Source organism: Marmota flaviventris, chromosome 2 (assembly GCF_047511675.1).
Source record: "Marmota flaviventris isolate mMarFla1 chromosome 2, mMarFla1.hap1, whole genome shotgun sequence".
Lineage (NCBI taxonomy): Eukaryota > Metazoa > Chordata > Mammalia > Rodentia > Sciuridae > Marmota > Marmota flaviventris.
The window spans coordinates 45,194,017-45,212,153 of record NC_092499.1 but is presented as its reverse complement, the minus strand read 5'-3'; the positions used below and the strand labels follow the sequence as shown (position 1 = coordinate 45,212,153).

General features: G+C 35.4%; 1 protein-coding gene across 3 annotated transcripts in view; it reads right to left on the bottom strand.

Annotated features, from left to right (window-relative positions):
• The window catches only part of Akap6 (A-kinase anchoring protein 6), a 578,346-nt gene that overhangs the window by 203,153 nt on the left and 357,056 nt on the right, over nt 1-18,137 (bottom strand). For all 3 annotated transcript variants that reach the window (XR_011706597.1, XM_027929539.2, XM_071607828.1), the window contains exon 8: nt 8,629-8,777. Coding sequence is in view for 2 of the 3 variants with exons in the window: in XM_027929539.2 (XP_027785340.2) it covers nt 8,629-8,777 (149 nt within the window). In the remaining variant the exon portion in view is untranslated. The remainder of the gene's footprint in view (nt 1-8,628; nt 8,778-18,137) is intronic.

The window sequence follows — 18,137 nt, the reverse complement described above, 5'->3', positions numbered from 1 at the left end:
AAAATTAAAAATAGATTTCTGGGTATATTTTGAGGATTCTGTTAGGCTGTCAGGAAATAAAACCCTTTTCCAAATTTTCAGAGAATACACTGGACTAAGTTCTAATCCAAAGAACTAAGAAACATTCTGAAAAATGTTAGAATCAATACTTGAGCAAAGAATTGAGGGACCTGCATTTCAGAAGACAAAACAAGAGTTAACTTTAAAAAGCGAGAGATAAGCTGTCTTACATCATCTTCTATCTGTATGTTAAAGCGACACAAGATCCAGACCTTCTCCTGGCACACTGGTGTGGGTTAGGCAACTCATCCTTTTGTAAAATAGGTCTTTCTGGGTTGAAAAAACAAATAAAATCTTATCAGTAGAAATGGGTCCAGTAGTACATTTAACCCCATTGGATTCATCTATCTGGGTCCAACTGATTTTCAAAGATTTCATAGGTAATAGAGAATGTTTACTCTTTGTGTTACAGAATAAATAAGTAAACTGAAACTAACTGTCTGTTTGCCCAATCTCTAATAAAAGCCTGGTAGCAGAAGTCATATGAAGCATTCTCAACACAATGTTGTCTCCTCCACTGGGGCTGACCCCACCCAGAGAGTCCAATGCTGAGACTGAAAGGCTTAGTTACTTACAGAACTGCTTTTACTGAATTATGCTTAGACATCACTTCTGTAGCCCTACATCAAAAAACTGCTTTGGGGATTTGGTTTCTCTTATAGAGATATAGTATTAAAGATACCCATCCTCTCCTTAAAGAACAAGAGAAATTCCTCCAGGTCTCAGTGGGATAAAATTTGTGTTTTACCTAATGTATATTATTTTTAATTTTAATACTCTTAAGAATTTGATGATGAATGGGATTTTATTATTTTCTTTTGGGTGTGAAAAGCTTAGCACCAAATCATGGCCCTTCTTGAGGCCATGCATAGAATATATTTTACTTTGGGGCTGGTTATGTAGCTCAGTGGTGAAGTGCTTGCCCAGCATGTACAACACCCTGGGTTTGATCCCCAGCACCACACACACACACACACAAATTTACTTTTGCCTAAATTACTTCAGTCAAACATTTATTCTGTTTTATTGTCAATATTTTTGTAAGTTGACTCAAATCCTTTGTGGAAGGAGATGGGGGAACAAATAGGGAAATAAATGTTAAAGAACAGAGTTAAACTCTGCACACTAAATCTTGGCAGATTAAGTTTATCCTAGGTGTCTTCTTATTGTCATTCTCTACCTCTTCAAAGGGTCCCATCAACTTTCAGAAATTTGTACAGAAACCCATCATTGTCATATACATTTATATAGTTTTTTATATATAAACACATATATTATATTTATACATTATTATTATTTGACATCACTATTAATTTGAGGTCTCACTTCCCCAGAAAGCAGTTTTCTGCCTCTCTGGCTTGCCCTTTGTTGGCTCCTGGTATTAGATCACTATAGTGGAAGACTATCTAGGTCTACAGTTATTTTAATGAATTTTCCCATTAAAACAGTATAATATCGGGGCTGGAGTTATAGCTCAGTGATAGAGTGCTTGCCTGGCATATATGAGGTACTGGGTTCGATACTCAACAAAACATAAAAATAAATAAATAAATAAGATAAATATGTTGTGTCCATCTACAACTAAAAACAAAATTTAAAATAGAACATAATATCATAACCCCAAATTATTTCTACTGGTCACATTTTGTTTGTTCCTTTGAACCTGGAAAGACCTATTTTAATAATCACACAGTAATCAAAATATCAGTTATTTGGGAAGTAGCCCTGTACTTTTTGCTCCACTTTTGTTTTATTTCCTTCCTTCCTTCCTTCCTTCATTTCTTTTCTGAGTCAGGGGTCTCATTATGTTGTCCAGTCTGGTCTTGAATTCTGGGGATCAAGTGATTTTTGAGCTTGCCTCAGTCTCCTAGGTAGCTTGGTCTACAGGCACATACCACCAAGTCTGCCTACCTGTTGCTCCTTTTGACTGTATGCTGCATTGTGATCTTGCTATTTAACAATAGCAGAGGTATAGGAAAAAGGGCCTGAACTGAACACTGATCAACTAGATGTTCATTAGAATAAGATAGGGCAAGAGTTGGGAGAAGGAAGTACAAATACAGGATGGAAATGTTTATTTAAGTTGTCTGGTGACTTAGGTATCTTAACATTGGCACATGTAGGAGATAGAACGTCATTTATATGGCTGGTGTGTACCCCAAAGAAAACATTTTATATAACAATGTTTCAAAAATACCCATGGAGCAGATATTCAGAATGGTCAGTGTATGCATGTTAGAGAGAGAGTGATCAAGAGAAAAAGAGACTATGAGTGAGCATGAATGTTCATCCAGTTACCCAGAGATGCTTGTGGCCTGTTGCTGAAATGAAAATCAGAAAGATCACAGGGCAGCAGTGAAATCCAAGGTGATTACATCCCTTCTCAGGTGGTAAAAGTTACTTGATGTATCTTATTGCTCAATTAATTTAGAGAAACAAAGTTGGTCTTTAATCAAGCAATATTTTAAATTCTGATTTATTTATTTTCACTTGTCAATATAATTTCTCTTTGGGGATGTTTTATATACATTTGGGTATGTGTGTGCTTTCACACCAATCCAGAGGTACATCTTTTCCTAAATCTAGCCCGCCAAACTTTCAGCCTTTTATCTATTTAAAGTTCCTTTCATTCAGACTATTACACTAGGAAATAAGCAATATATACTGTTTGGATATGGAAATTTATGCTAAAACCTTGCATGTTAAGGAGTGACTTATTCCCATATTTTTAGATATAAGATATAAACCTCATCTATATCTTCCCAAATTCCTATAGACATTGCCTGACTTCCTCCACTGCCAGAGAAAGCCTTGCATGTGGCTGATGAGACTTAGGTATCTTATAGAATTTCGCCCCCTTGGGGATCCCTCCTGATCTTAGGATGCAGAGTTAGGCATTATCTCCATGCCTCTATGTCAACAACATCAAATTATTTATCGCGATTCTTGACATACACGCTCTACACATTTACTCTCATGACTGAAATCCTCACCCTCCCTCTCCCTCTTCTAATGGCTAAAATCTAGGCATCTTTTAAGATAGCTCCGTTGTTCCCTCCTCCCTTGTCTCCATGACCCACTTGAGGCAGGCTGGATTAAATAGTCCTCCCCTTCTCAGTACCCCTATAACACTCTATATATTGAATTTTGTACATTGTTATACAAAGTTGTGTTGTGTGTGTGTGTGTGTGTTTGAGAGAGAGGGGGCGGGGGAGAGAGAGAGAGAGAGAGAGAGAGAGAGAGAAGTGGGGGTAGGGAGGGAGGGAGAGACACTACACTGAGGATATGAGGACTGTGGAGATTAAGTCTTATGTATCTTTTTCATTCATAGCATCTCTATTAATCCCCAAACTAAAAATTTCAATGTTCCAAGCACTGTTTCTCAAATTTCAGCATCAGAATCACCTAGTGTTGGTCTCTACTTCCAAATTTTGCAATTCAGTAGGTCTGGAATGGAACCCAGAAATAGGATTTCTAATGAATTCCTAGGAGATGCCGATGCTTCTGGTATAGAGATCATGCTTTGAAAACTACCAGAGCGGGTTCTCAACCAGTGGTGAACATTACACATAATCACTATCATCCACTCCCACCTACTAAATTAGAATTTTCAGTAGGGTGGAAAGGCACACTTTTTCCACCTCCCTTCCTCCCTTTATCTTTCTCCCTCTTTCTTTCTGTACTCTTTCCAGCCTGCCTTTCTCTCTCTCTCTCTCTCTCTCTCTCTCTCTCTCTCTCTCTCTCTCTCTCCTTCTCTCCCCTCTCCTTCCTTTCTTTCTGGCTTAAAACCTTCACAGATGATCATCATTATGAATCATAAGCTCAAAATTTAACTCCAGGATCTGGACTTTATCTTCTTCCAAAGCCTTATTTTTCATACCTCCTCCAACTTTCTACCCTGCTTTCTAATCCTATGACACAGCAGGCAATTGAATGATTCCAGACCTTTGCTCCCTCTTTCTTGGTCCCATAGCAGTTTCAGTTATTAATTCATGCATACATTCATGAACCCATGCACATTCTGAGCACCTAGCATGTGTCAGGCACAGATTCAGGGAATAATGTAGCAGGGAATACAATGGATGCAGCTGTGCCTCACAGAGTCCATCTCATTTGTTCTAAGCCCCAGGAGCACCCCTGCGTCCCCTTCTTTCTTACTGCACGGTAAATACTGACTTAATGTTACACTCTCTTGTAGACTGTAAATGCCATGAAGGCAGGAACTTTCTCTGTCTTTGTGGGTGATCAATAAGCCTGTTTCAGATTAAATTGAAAAGCTCTTCTTCTAACACAGTTCTTCTAGATCATTTCCAGAGCCTTCTCTCCCTGCTGTCTGGTCTGACCTGCTCCCCCTCAACACAGTCTGAGAGCTCTGCCTCAAAGAGCCTGTGCCCTAACTCACACAGACTCAACACTTAAAAAAATCTTTATTCTATTTTGTTTACAGATTTTTCTCCTCCTACCAAACTGAGCTTCTCAAAGTTTGGAGCCATTTCTTTTAGCCTTATTAATCTTTGCACTTTCATATAGAACCTAGCATATAAAGGGAACTTACGAATGTTCGCCAAACTCATGTATGCATTCATGTTGTTTCTTCTGGGGGGGTTTATTTTGTTTGCTTTTTTCCTTTCCTTTTTATTGGTGCATTATAATTGCACATAATAGTGAGATTCATGGTTACATATTCATATATGCACATAATATAAAAATAGAGTTTGACCAATTTTATTCTCCAGTAAATTTGTTTGTTTGTTTGAGACAGGGTCTCACTATGTTGCACCAAATAGCCTTGAACTCCTGGGCTCAAGTCATCTTCCTGCTTCAGCCTCCTAAGTAGCTGGAACTGGATATGTGTGCCATTTTGTTTTGACTTATACCTGCTTTGCATTGTTTTGTACAAAATTCCTTGTAGTTTTCATAAAATCTTCTTAAGATGTTTTCATCTCTCTATAGTTGGAAGATACCCTAACTCAAATTTCATAGGTTGGAATATACACAACACAGAATTTAGATTAAAATGTTTGTCAAGGATATAATTGAAATCCTCAGAGAGAGGGCAAAGTGCAACTTTTTGGAATAGCTTTTGCATTCTTGACACAAAGTTGAATTGAGGACTTAGCTCCACCTTAAGCCTTCTATCCTGGATAAGTGAGGCAGCCAGACTTTTTACTTTTTAGGCCTCTAACTTATTAAACTAATAAGATACTACACATGATCTCAGCCAAAAGGCCCAGATGCAATAGGCCTCTAACTTTGACATGGAACAAAAGACATGGTTTTTTAATATAAACTAAGTTTTGACAACAAGAGGCTACTTAAATGAATCAAATAACACCTTTGAAATTCATTACAAAATGAAATCAGACAACTTCTTGATAGGAACAGGTGTCTGAAAAAGAGATGGTTATGCTCTATAAAATACAAAGAATATAAGTGTTCTTAATAAATTATGTTCAAAGCATTATGTTATGTGTATAGTAGGCCCTCAATGAATATTTATTGGATGAAAGACATAAAACAATTAAATCTAAAAGTACTGGCTTCTGTAACTATTGAGAATCACCAGAGTCACACATTGCAGGTCCTCCAAGAGCCATGGTTCCACGCCCTGATGCTGGAGCCAGTGCTAAGTGTCTCCACAGGTAAACATAGTCTACTATTAGAAGTCATTCAGCTTTACATGTGTTCAGGGAGATCGTCCTGCCACACATATACATGACTGCTAATCATACAATTCATAACTGAATATAAGCTGATATGTCACCTTAATACACATCTTTTCATCAAGCTGGAGAAGTTATAAATTCATTTCTACATGATATTATGACTATAAAATTTTTGCAGAAATTTAAGATCACTATTTTATGTAGCAACTGAGTCTTCCTTGAAGTAGTATTAGATATTTTTCAATTACACTATAGTATATATAATTTAGCATGCATGTAGGCATATATGAATTTTACTACCAAATTCGTTTTCTCTGCAGTATTTTGGATATCTGTATATGTAATGGACATCCTGGAAAGCCACATTATTCCCACAAATACTTACTGGAAACAATGCTCATTCTATGTAACAAAAGGAAAGGTTAATGAAATTATGTATCATTGGAGCAGATAATTTTACAAAGCTATATTCTTAAGGCTTCAGAATGAATGATTTGACTGTGGGAGCAGAGTCTTAGGGGCAGGATACCCCAGATAACCTCACCCACATGCATTTCTCAAACAATGCTTTTCTGTATGTAAACAGAAAATAGAAAGGAGTATATGGTTTTTGTCCTTATTATTAAGTATCTGGATTTTCTTCAGTGCACTCTTAAATTTCTACACAATGCACAGCCTTCAGCACCCCAAGGAGCATAAACAAAGGATATCAGGCAAGTTCACCTACTCCCACTTCACAGAACAATGCTTGTTGTTAACTAAGCAATTCCCAAGTCAGATTTATGATTCGTGGAGCCCAGAGTAAGTACTCAGGTTGGGTACTTGGAATCTGGGGTCAGAAGCATGTGGTGCTGCTCAGTCCCCAGGGCTTTTAAAAAACATGAAAATGTGACCTAAAGTTTATGCCTGCATGTACACCAGAGACTATTTAGGCATTTAGAGAAATTAAAGCACATAAAAATCTCAAAACAGTTTATTGTTCATGCTCCAAGATTTAACCTTTTCTTTCTTACTGCTGCTATGGTTTTTCTCTGGTGAATAAGTGTCTACTGAATAAATAAGAAGAATCAATTATATATATTACATGTCTTATAAAAAATAGACTGATAAAACAACAAATTACATAGGTAGTTAAATATGAAAATTTAAAAAATTTGTCTGAATTTCATAAACAAATTTATGATTATGATTTAATGGGATCAAATTCTGTTTTTATAAGACAAAATTTGTAATCTGTATACTTAATTTAACCCAAATTTTGTATGAGTACTGTAGTTCCAGTCAGAAGTGAAGTGCATAAAAAGGCTTCTTTTCTCCCAGCCTCTTTAGGAAACATTCTGGTTAGAGTTACATTCTGTTATAGTTTGGATGTGATATGTCCCCCCAAACCTCATGTGTGAGACAATGCATGAACATTCAGAGGTGAAATGATTGGATTATTACAGCCTTAACCCAATCAGTGAATTAATATTCTGATGGGGATTAATTGAAGGTGGGTAGGGTGTGGCTGGAGGAAGTGGACATTGGGGCATGCCTTTGGTATATATTTTGTATCTGGCAAGTGGAGAGTCTCTCTCTCTCTCTCTCTCTCTCTCTCTCTCTCTCTCTGATCATAACGTGAGCTGCTTCCCTTCACCATACTCACTCATCTGCCATGATGTTCTGCATCACTGAAACTGAAACTGTGAGCCCCCAAGTAAACTTTTCCTCCTTAAAATTGTTCTTGTCAGGTCTTGTGATCACAGCAGTGAAAAAAAACTGACTAAAACATATACCACAGTTTTATGTCATGATACAAATATTTAAAGTAGCTCTTTTTTTTTTTTTTTTGTACCAGGGTACCAAAAAACCACTGAGTCAAATCTCTAGCCAGTGGTTTGTTTTTGTTTCTGTTTTGAGACATGGTCTCCCTAAGTTGCTTGGGGCTTCACTAAGTTACTAAGTTGCTGAGACTGGGTTTGAACTTCAGATCCTCCTGCCTCAGCCTCCCAAGCTACTGGGACTAAAGTGGCTTAAGAGAATCTTTTCTACCCCTTGTTGTCTGGCTCAGGTATAAAAGAGAAATTGGCTACAATTTCCATTTTTATGAATATGATTTTATCAAGCCATTAAACTTTAAAATAATTAAATTTCATCACTACTCTTTCACTCTTTAATAATCACCCATTAAATATTAAATATTAAAGTTGAGCCAGAAAAGATAATATAAGAATATACATATACACAGTATATAACAATGTTTTTATAACTTTAAAGAAACTTAGAAATGTTTGAATACATGACTTAATTGTTGAATTGCATGGGTAGTTAGTACTATATAACACAGCCATATGTCTCAGGCTGAATAAAATTCTTGATGGGTCAATGAAGGTGTTGGGTCCCTTCACATACCATAGACAATTCAAGTGCTAGTCTACAATTCCAGTTAATTTTCTGTGAGGCTAAGTGGCTATTCCATAGTCATTAAATAATTATTAACTATGTTATTGAGGAAAATTATGTCCTACCAAGTTCCCAATAAAATTCTGGTGTTTAAAGTTTCCATAAATAGACTTTAACATAAACCATGAAGCTTCAAAAGGGGGAAAATACAACAAGAAGAAAAAAAAACTATAAAGAAGAGAGATCAATACTATTCACACAATGTTTTTTCAAAATACTCAAAAAATTGCTTTTTACAAAATAATGACAAAGTTAAGAAGTTCTGGGTTAAATGACAGAGTCTGATAAAATCCACAGCCTTCAATTCTGACATGAAGGGAAAAGAACATAAATGCCTGGTCTACTGAGCTTTCCCTTGTCTGTTAGCTAGGGAAGAAATGCCTGCCTAACACCTACTAGTGCAAGGTCAACGAAAAAGTAGATTAGTGAGAATAAAACAACAAAAAGAACAGTCCCCTACCCATTGCTTCCTACTGAATGAACTTTTGACATATCAGCAAACTCTTCTTTTCTCTTGCTGCTGCTGGTATACTGTTCGCTGTACAGCTTGAGGGACATCTGCTCAACAGCATCTCTTTGTGCTTCCAGGTAGCATAGCTGAACCTCAGCCTGGAGAGAGAAACAAAGAAGAATGGATGCTTTAATCCAAAAGGAATGCATTTCAAGTGAGGTGTAACAACTCAAAAAATGGGAATTGTTCACATCATTATATGCTCCTTTTGGGGTTGGATTTAATGGGATCAACTGGACATATTACAGGATTATATATTAGAGCTGAATCTTGTAAGTTCTTCCTTAAAATATGACCCAAATAAATGAACTCTTGGAAGACTCAGTAAATATCACAAAATATCCCTGAGATCATAATACTGTATGATAAAACTTTACATAAAATATCTGTAAAATTTTTTAATAATGATCTTGTTCACATTGTCATATATAATATTTATTTTTTTTTAAATTTCCCCCTTCAACCCAGACACTGGGAGATTACACACACACACACACACACACACACACACACACACATATAATATATATGTTTTTTAAATTTTCTTCCATAGAAATAAAAAGAGAAAGAGAATAATTTTTAGAAGTCCAGTATTAATTATAGTACCTCTCCAATGGTGAAAATAGGCTTCCTTTATTACTTTTTTCCCTTTTGATTCTCTGTATTGTCTTAATAATTTTAACTCAAAGGAATAGTAATTTTGGTTACATGCAGGTTTGGATTATTAAACCTTTCATAGTTATTCATAGTTACTTGGGCTTCCTGTAAAGAAGAGGTAGTAAGTTCACTATGCTGTTTTCTATCAAACCAACGCATTCAAAAGAATGCTGAATAATATTTGGCATGGAAATGTATTAAATAGATGCTTTATTTATTGCAGCTGTTATAATCCCTGTGGCTTTAGGGTTCCCTAGAATGCCAGATGAGATGGAGAATGAAGCCTCCTCAGGGGCAAACTTGTCCATGGTAAAGAGGAAGGGACAATACTGAGTTCATGTACACCGTGAACCAAAGCACTCTTATTTTTCTTTTAGTATGATTTACTAAATCCAAGCACATCCACTAACATTTCTAATAAACCTTAAGACTTCTATTTTTATTAATAGTCTCCTAAGAAAAACAGTTGTGGGTCAGCTGTTGAATAGTCACCAGAATTCTACAAAATGTAAGAAAAGTCAAGGAAGACATGACCTCTTCTTAGTCTCTAGAGCCAACCAAAACCTTTTATCTGGTCTATAGTTTTACAGAATAGACTAAGGAGAAAAAATGTTATACAATGGTGGCTGCTTAAAAGGCTGAATTAGAATTCTGTGAAGAAAAATGGCTATCTTGTAAGAAGTAAGGTCTCAAACTGTTCTAGAATTTCTGGTTTTTTTTTTCCCAAACAGCTAATTATGAGTGCTCTCCATTGCTGAGGAAGAACTTAAAGAAACAATGTTAAATATTATAGTTACACAGTTAAAGTTTCATAAAGTAGTTCAAAACTAATTTGTATATTGGTTCATGTGAACTTTTCTTGCTTAGACCAATTGGCTTGAATAAGAATAGAGACATCTGGATTAAGAATTATGTCTTAACACTATAAACAAAGTATAATGTTACATGGAGTATATCCAATTGGGAATAGAAGGTGTGGCTGATGAAAAGGACAAAGGAAATGCTAAATCCAGTGTTATTTTGCATCTTTATTAATGATGTGGAAGAGGAGTATGCAGAATGTTAATGGCATATATAGAAGAGTGCCAGCTAAGAGGTTTGCAAATACCACGGGACCTGGAAGAATTACACATACTGATCTAGGAATATATTTTTAAAGATAAAACAACATAAAGAGTCAATGATTAGAAAAACAATATAGTTTTTTTTTTAAAGCATACAAGTTTTTTATGTGACAAATAATAGAGATAACAAACAATTTAAAAACAGTACTCTTCCCATGTGTTGTCCCCTCCCTTCCACTGAAAAGCTGTAGGCACAATAAGATCATCCTATACTAAGTATTCCACGGGAAATTCTATTACAATAATGCATCTATGCCATTAGAGGCATGTTTGGTATGTAGATGTTTCTGTTATTTTTTAATTATCCTAAGTAACATGCTAGACCATGGCTTGATCTCACGTTTGTGTGCCACAGGTCACTAAAAGGATCAAAGAGAGGGAAGCAATGCAGACTCATTGTCACTATGGAAAATAATCAGTGGTCATCCCTTTGTGATCCTTGGTCATTTTTGTGTACAAAGTAAAACACCTTTCACATGACAGGCATATATGAAAAGGAGTTTAGGGAACAAAGCTGAGAACAACTCCAAAGATAGTTACTTAACAAAAACGACTGAAATGTCATAATCTAAGACTTTTATTGCAGAATATTTCACAGGCATTTGGTACAGAAACTTCAGTGCACTAACAAGGAGATGAATTACATGGCCCAGGTCTTTCCTATCTATCTCTATTTCTATTCCTGCTCTCAGTGATTCATTCTTAAATGTGCTGATAAAAATAGAACCACAGTAGTTCCTTTTGCTAAGGTTGAATGGCTTTTCTAGCCTAAATCTCTCTGCAGACTGTTTTAAATTTTTCTCATACCATATCTTAATCTACAGATGTATTTTAGAACCAAAATACAAACCTAGAGGCAGCAGATGAAATTAGATAAAGTGAGAATTTCATGGAGAGAGAGAGAGTATGATGAGAAGAGAAAAAGGATCAGATCTCACATCACCCTATTCTAGGCCTGACCCAATACAATAGATTCTCAATTGTTCTACTTCTTTCCTTCTCCACCACCCCCAATTTCATTTTAGGTGTTGTTCATTGATTGATCTTTTTTGTATCACAACTGATGTTACTGGTTGTGTCGGAGCTTGATTCTGGAACTGTTTCCTTTATATCCTCTTTTATTCCTTTTATTGCTATCGATACAGTAATGCCTTCTAATTTTGACCTCTGAACTCCACATTAAAATGTCCAACCAATCATGTGCCATCACTACTTGGATTACTTTAGAATTTACTGTTCAAAAAAGAACTCTTCATTCTCATCTTTACTACCCACCCCAGATCTTTTCATACTTTCCATTTAATGAAATGGTATCTATTGCTCAGATCAGAAACGTAACTTGACTCTTCCTCTTGCCTCTTCCTCTTCATTACCACAAGTTACTCCATGAGTTGTTGATTTGTCTTCTAAAATGTCTCTCCAGTCTGTCTTTCCAATCTGCACTGCTGCCAGCCTAGTACAAGCCTTTATTATCTCTCACCTGCAGTATAATTATCTTCTAACACGTATCTCCTCTCTTGATCACTCCTACCCCTCTGCTCTCTTCCTAATTAATTTCCTAAAAGTTAGTGTGGTTAGTAAAGGCTTGATAGAAGTGGTATTTGTGCCAGAACTGAGATAATGGGTATGACTTTGTCAGAAGAAGAATCAGTTTCTTTACCCCCACACCTGGGGATTGAACCCAGGAGCACTCTATCACTGAGCTACATTCCCAGCCCTTTGTATTTTTTATTTTGAGACAGGGACTCGCTAAGTTGCTAAAGCTGCTCGTGAACTTATGATCCTCCTGTCTTAGTCTCCCAAGTTCCTGGGTTATAAGTGCAGACAGATACCTTTATAGGCAGACTAACTCCTTTTTATAAGGGCCTAAAGTCAAGAAGGGATATAACCTGCTTAGAGAATGGAGAACAGAGCTTTGGGGCATTTAAATGAAGAAAATAAAATAGAAAAGGATAGACTGTGGAGAAAGTCAGATTAGGGAATTTAAATACTGAGGAAATGCCACCAAAGTTGTCAATGTTTCTGTGATAGCCTTAATTTTGCCTCATCTTTCTTCTTCTGTCTTGACAAAATAGTCATCCAATGAATTAGAACAAATATGCTTACATAGCTCCTGTCACTTGTACTTTGAGAACAGCACAGTGAGAAGGGAATTATCTGTTCCCATGAGGCTGGAAATCCAGCCTTCCAAACATAGGGAATACCTGAAAGCTTCCCATGACTAATACCTCCAGTAAACCTTTAATATATATACTGAATTATGTCCCTTTACCTCCAAATTCATACATTGAAGCCCTAAGCCCCAATGTGTCTATATTTCAATATAGGATCTTGAGGTAATTAAAGCTAAATGAGGTCTCTTGGGTAGGACCCTAATCCAGTTGTACTGGTGTCCTCATAAGAAGAGGAGACACATATGAGGCCACGTGATACTTTGAGAAGACGGTCATCTACAAGCCAAGGAAAGAGGACTTACCAGAAATAACACTTACAGACACCTTATTCTTGGACTTTCAACCTTCAGAACTGTGAGATACAAATTTCTTTTATTTAACCATCCTATCTGTTGTATTTTGTTGTGGCAAACCAATAAAGTTAGACACGTGGCTTTTCATCTAAGGTTTAATACAATTGCTTTGCTACTTATCATTAGTAGCATGTTTTCCCCCTTTATTTTGTATGCACCTAGTGCCTAAGTCACAAGAGGTACCCCTCCTTGAATTTAGACTACAAATTAATAATTTAATCAAGATACAAGACACAGAGTTCTAAAATATTTTGTTTAAATTTGGCTGGGTATGTGGTGATTTAAATTCAATGATCTTCTTTGGGGCCTGAATAATGACTCAACTATAAACTTCCCTCTGATCTTGTGTGTCTGACTAATAAACAAAATAGCCCATAGTACATGGAGTCATTTTGGGGGTATAAAAATTTTAGTCAATTTAATAATCTTCAAGGATTATACATGCAATCACTATTATAAACATATTTAGTCATATGCCTTAAACTTGTTCTTAAAAAGTACTAATTTAGTTAAGAAACATCACTGATTTCCTTACACTCTATGTTCTACCATCCTTTTTGTGTTATTATATATCCTGGAAATATTAAAATTAATTTCACTCTTTCTTAATTCATATCATTGCAGAGCTTCCTGCTCTCTCTCATACTAAACTTTATAGGTTACCATTAAATTCACCCAGCTACCTGCATCTAGGTCCAGATCCTCTACTTTCCCTTCTGTTTCTGTGGAAGTTGTCCATTTTTCTACTAAAGTTAATTGCTCCATTTGCACCAGACTCCCTCAAAGATGATCATCAATGAAAATCATCTTTTTCTCCTGAATCAAATTTTATTCTCTATTGTATTATTCATATTAACACATTATCTTTCCCACTACCCCAAAACTGTAGCTTTTACTATAGTTTAAAAAAAGAAAAAATAATTCCTAAATATCAATTGACACTGATCTGTTCTCCCCATTTCTCTATTCTCCATTGTGGCAAAACCACTATGCATTGTCTGTACTTGCTGATTCCAGTTTCTCTCTTATCTTCAACATCCTCCAATCAGGTTTTTGCTCATATTCCCTATGTACTGATCTTTCCTCAGTCCTCTACCCATTATCACCTGCTCCAACAGGGCTTGTGGGCACACTCTTAAGGGCATTTGCTCTTGTTTGCCTAATAGCTCAGTGTCTCACCTTCTTTGGGTCTGCTGAAATGTCATCTTGTCATCAAGGTCTTCCCTGACCTACAACCTAAAACTGCAACTTACTCCCACCCCTAGCAATGCCTATCCTCCTTTCTACAATTTTACCACATGTAGCCAGATATATTATTTATTTTATGTTGTTCATCCTGCTCCAGTGGATTGGAAGGTCCATGAGGGCAGACTCTTCTGTTTACATGTTTACTTCTGTATCCCTAACACCCTTCATGACCCATGTATGTGATACACATTCTATACACATTGACTCAAATTTTAATGAGTTTGAATAACTTCAATGGATTAAAATGTACAAAGAAATAAAAGTTTGAAGGTTGTAGCCTCAGCTTGATATTTTAAATTGTTGGCTCTGTTCTCCCTCAGGAGACAATTGTTTCTTTGGCAGAAAAGAAAATGATTGAAATATATAACTTGTTTACTATTCTCTAGAAAAAAAGAAAAAGGAGAAAAGAAAACCTCTAATTTATGAGTCATGTGGGCATTTGGAGGCAATATCAACAATGCCACAGTTTGTATTTGGAAGACTGTGTATCAGCTTAGGAAAATCATGAGGATTCTTTAATAGGATGGGGATTAACTCTATTTTTCTAGCAATAGTTTTATTATTTGGGGGATATTTTCCTACTTCTACTACTCGGTGTTTTTAAACCCTCAGTGCAGTATAGCTAAGCATACACCTTTTCCTTTACTTCTTTAAACAAATATTTACCATGCCTCCCTTCCTTCCCCTCAGTAGTATTCCTCCTACCCACTGACCCAGATTGCTTCCTTTTTCTAAAAACATTATCAGGTCTCAAGACCTCCACAGGTCTTGCCAAGAACTTCCAGGGTTGATTAGAATCTGCACTTGGAAATATTTACTCTTTTCTTTGGCAGAATTCCTCATACTCATTCTAGGATTTAGATTTCTCACCTTTGAAGCATTTTTACCTAAGATCTGTTTAAGTTTTTTATATTTTTGCTTTTCTTTGTCATTGTTGGCAGTTCATAATTTCCTAAAATAACTCACCTTTGGGACAGAATTCAAAGTGCATTTCCTTCGTTCAGAAATAAGCTTTCTATGAAAATCAACTCACATATCCATGATTAGCTATATTCTGGTTAAATACAAATAGCATTTGTCATCACAATGAATAAGAATCTCATGTCATGTTATTCTTCCAGCCTTAAATGCACAACTGGGTAGAATGTCAAAACTTCTTTCTGCATAGTCAGAAAGGGAGTCATAGGTTTAAAGAAGTAACTTTTTTTTTGGAGTAAGGTGGTTAAGGGCCTTCATTTATTTATTCAACAAATACATCTTGTGTATCTTATATGTAAGACACTGTACAAGATAGAAACATGGGTCAGACACAGTATCTATCCTCAGGGATAATATAATCTAGAATCACAGAAAAATTAATGGTATGTAAAGGGAGTTCAAATATTCATTCAAGAATAAGGCTAATATTACCATTAAAAATGTTGCCAAAAACAATTAGTAAATTTGTTAAATGTTCTTTTTATTATTGGGTAAGAGAATTATAAAAGTCTTAAAAATGTATTTCCCTTGTTAAAAATTAAATACACACACACATATATATTTAACAAGGACTTTCAAAACTATTTTAATGTTGTTAATCATTAAAGACTATTGCATATACTAATCTTTGTACATCAGTATAGAAACATATAACCATAGTGGTAACTTCAGAAAACCTAGCTTTAGATCATCAAGATTTATTATAACTCTCATGTCTATATGTGATAGATAACTCATTTAAGTTGGAACATTATATTTGTACCTATAAAAGATTTTAATTTTTATTGACTTGTTTGCAAATCATTAAAAACATTCACTATAATGTTTAGGAAATTCAATTTTAAAACTACATCCTTAATGATATTTATTAAATGGTAAGCATTTAAACAAAGTGGAGAAATTAACAGCAATACTATTTTCATTATGCCTTATGTATTTGTGTGTAAAGAAAAATGTTCTCTTCCTCTAGTTTAATGACAGATGTTTACTAAAAATACAACAACAAAAATACCTTCATCTGACAAACATGAAAAACAAGCATATCACACAATTGCATTTGTGAATTGTGAAGTGTTTCATCCATCACTCCCTCTATTTTGATAATGCAAGTAGTTAAACTCATTAAAAATTCAGCATTTTATGTCATGAGCCAGGGTGGGAAGGAAGTGTGATTACACTGTGTGGACTGGAGAGGATGATTAGAATTTTCAACGTCTCTCCATTACTGTTTCCTTGGCAAATCTCTGCACGACGAAACAGGCATCAGGTCTGTATTTATATTCTATGGCACTGTTCTTATTCTCATCTTCAAATTCCACTAAGGAAAAATCCTTATTTACTTTCTGGCAGAAACTAAAAATTAAAAATGTATATTGTGAAGATACAATCATAGTTTCTTTTGCCCTGCAGGACTGGCATTTCCTTCCCAAGAACAACTATGCTGGCAAATGCTACTATTAACTCTATAACTATGGCATGCACTCCAGTTTCTTTGAAATTCTATAAAATAGTTACCCTTAGATGGTGATGGAAAAGGAGGAATGAAGCAGGAACAACAAGAATTATTTTACATACTAATAATAACAATTTAGTTATCAAAACAGAACTGAACAAGTGTGCCTTTATACTGTTCTTTTAAAAATTTAGCCTCCTAGGGTTCTAATAATCAGGGCCTATGGTTCAGGAATGCATGGTAGCACTCAGGCTCAGTGCCTATATCCTCATTTCAAAGAGAATCATTCAAACTGACATCTACCCTGTCAAGAATCTCGACTTTGAGCTGCTAATGTAGAATAAAAATCAATATAAATTTTGATCATTTGATGAATATTTACTTCTTTCTTTAGTGTTTGGGGATTTAGAATTGAAAAGTGCTGAATCAAGTCATTTTATTTTTTTGTGTTTGTGCCAACACCAATTTACTACCCTCCAGAAAGTTCCTGAACAAGATGTCTCAGGTGGCACGCATGTTGGTTTTTCCTGTCAATCATAACAGTATGTCACTAGGGAACCATAATCATTTCCCTTTCATATTCTTAGTGTTCCAAAGAGGAATATTTTGATTACTTCCCTGGAAAAGGTAAACTTTCTCATTTAGACACACTATTGTAAGGCTAGATATCTGTTGTTTTTGGCATTCAGTTATGCCTAAATGGATGCTATTAAAAGTCAAACACTTCATTTTAGGCTCTAAGGGTCATGCACAATAAATAGAATTTACAAATGGGTTTCTCTATAAGCAAAATTCAGTATCACTCCCAAGACAAAGAGCTTTTGTAGAAGCTGCCATCTTTCTCTATGCATTTTCTAAAAGGTAACAAAATATCAACTGACTGCTCTAATCAGCAGAAAGGCTTCACAATAGAAGACTTTACATTTTTATTATACATGAAAAGAAAATACACTGCAAATGACATTAAGAAAGCTTCGCAATTAAAATGTGATTCCAGTGTGAGACTAGTTACATTAGTAGAACAGCATGCCACCATTTTTACTATGATACTTTGGGGTGTGTGTGTGTGTGTGTGTGTGTGTGTGTGTATGTAAAACAAAAGCTTAAAAGCTGACTACCATTCTTACAGAATGTTTCCATAGTGATTTTTAAAATAATGGTCTATCCCAATCTAACAAAGACTAAATTATTTGCAAGCACCAAAGAGGTAAACTACTCTCATTTTTTAAAAATCTCATGATATAGTGGCAGAAGACTCAATACTAAGGAGGCATTTTTGTTGGTTTCCTATAAATTAAATAAAAATGGCAGCAGCTGCCTTTCCCAAGGATGATATAGCCCTGGACAATCACTAGATATTATGTAGACAGATGTTTTAAATAAAATAAAGTATTTAGATTGCTAGATACCTTGCTCGATATGAAGGCAATTATAGGATGTCTTTGTTAAATTACATTTTTCATTTTTGTGA